Source organism: Ciona intestinalis, chromosome 1, assembly GCF_000224145.3.
Source record: "Ciona intestinalis chromosome 1, KH, whole genome shotgun sequence".
Taxonomy (NCBI): Eukaryota; Metazoa; Chordata; class Ascidiacea; order Phlebobranchia; family Cionidae; genus Ciona; species Ciona intestinalis.
The window spans coordinates 2,807,188-2,808,002 of NC_020166.2; the positions used below are offsets into that span (position 1 = coordinate 2,807,188).

At 32.5% G+C, this 815-nt stretch overlaps 3 protein-coding genes across 3 annotated transcripts in view; 2 read left to right on the forward strand and 1 right to left on the reverse strand.

Annotated features, from left to right (window-relative positions):
- The window catches only part of LOC100184994 (replication protein A 32 kDa subunit-A-like), a 9,137-nt gene that overhangs the window by 6,909 nt on the left and 1,413 nt on the right, over nt 1-815 (forward strand). The window lies entirely within an intron of this gene.
- Nucleotides 1-815, reverse strand: part of LOC108949278 (60S ribosomal protein L22-like) — a 5,855-nt gene that overhangs the window by 2,241 nt on the left and 2,799 nt on the right. The gene's annotated exons all lie outside the window — the stretch shown is intronic.
- LOC100176426 (GPI mannosyltransferase 4-like) overlaps nt 580-815 on the forward strand; it is a 7,916-nt gene continuing 7,680 nt past the window's right edge. The window contains exon 1 of the mRNA XM_009863896.3: nt 580-792. Within this exon, the coding sequence (XP_009862198.1) occupies nt 666-792 (127 nt within the window). The 5' untranslated portion in view covers nt 580-665. The remainder of the gene's footprint in view (nt 793-815) is intronic.

An 815-nucleotide genomic window follows, 5' to 3' on the forward strand; every position in this document is an offset into this window, starting at 1 on the left:
AGACGATATATAATAGCATAAAAAGTTTTATCTCCCCCCACCCTTATATTTATTTATTAAACAATTAAATTGCTGTATCAATTTGCGCTATATTATTCTGACCGTTTTTAAACAATTAACAACAGTCTGTGGTAGTCGTGAGATTGCGGTTTTATAATTCTTTGAAAGTTCTTTGTTTACTACCAAATTGGACGAGAAAATAGAATAAAAAGGTGTCCCATCTTCCCCCATCCTACTATATATAAGATGTTAATTAATCTTAAACATGTGATTTGTAATTTCTAACGTTTTTTTTTTGAGAAATAAAAATGTAATAAATAATTTTCAACACCGTGCAATTTAATGTGTGTATATTTATAAAAAGAAGCACTGATACCTTTTAGGACAGCAGTTTAACGTATTTTCTGTCATATGAAAACTGTTGTATTTACTTGCGAGAGAAAACAGATGAAGAAGGCAAAGTGAGAAGGCAAGAAAAAGTTTTAAGTTTTGAGATTTTACGCAAACTTTCAGTTCAGTCAACGGTTTGAGGCGTAGTGAACTGTGGAGGTTAGTTACAAACAATTACGCTTGTGTTTAAATTGTAAATAAAACCTATGCGGATTCTATTTTCAGATTAGATTACTGTGCAATTTTAATAAGTTGGTGCTTTGGTAAATTTAGCAATGGAAAATCTCTGGCTAAAAATGATATGGATGCACTGTGCCGCATTGCGTTACATGCTTTGCATTTTACCACAAACTGGATATATTTTTCCGGACGAATTTTTCCAATCCCCAGAAATCATGGCTGGTAAGTGTCGCGCGTAACTTAGG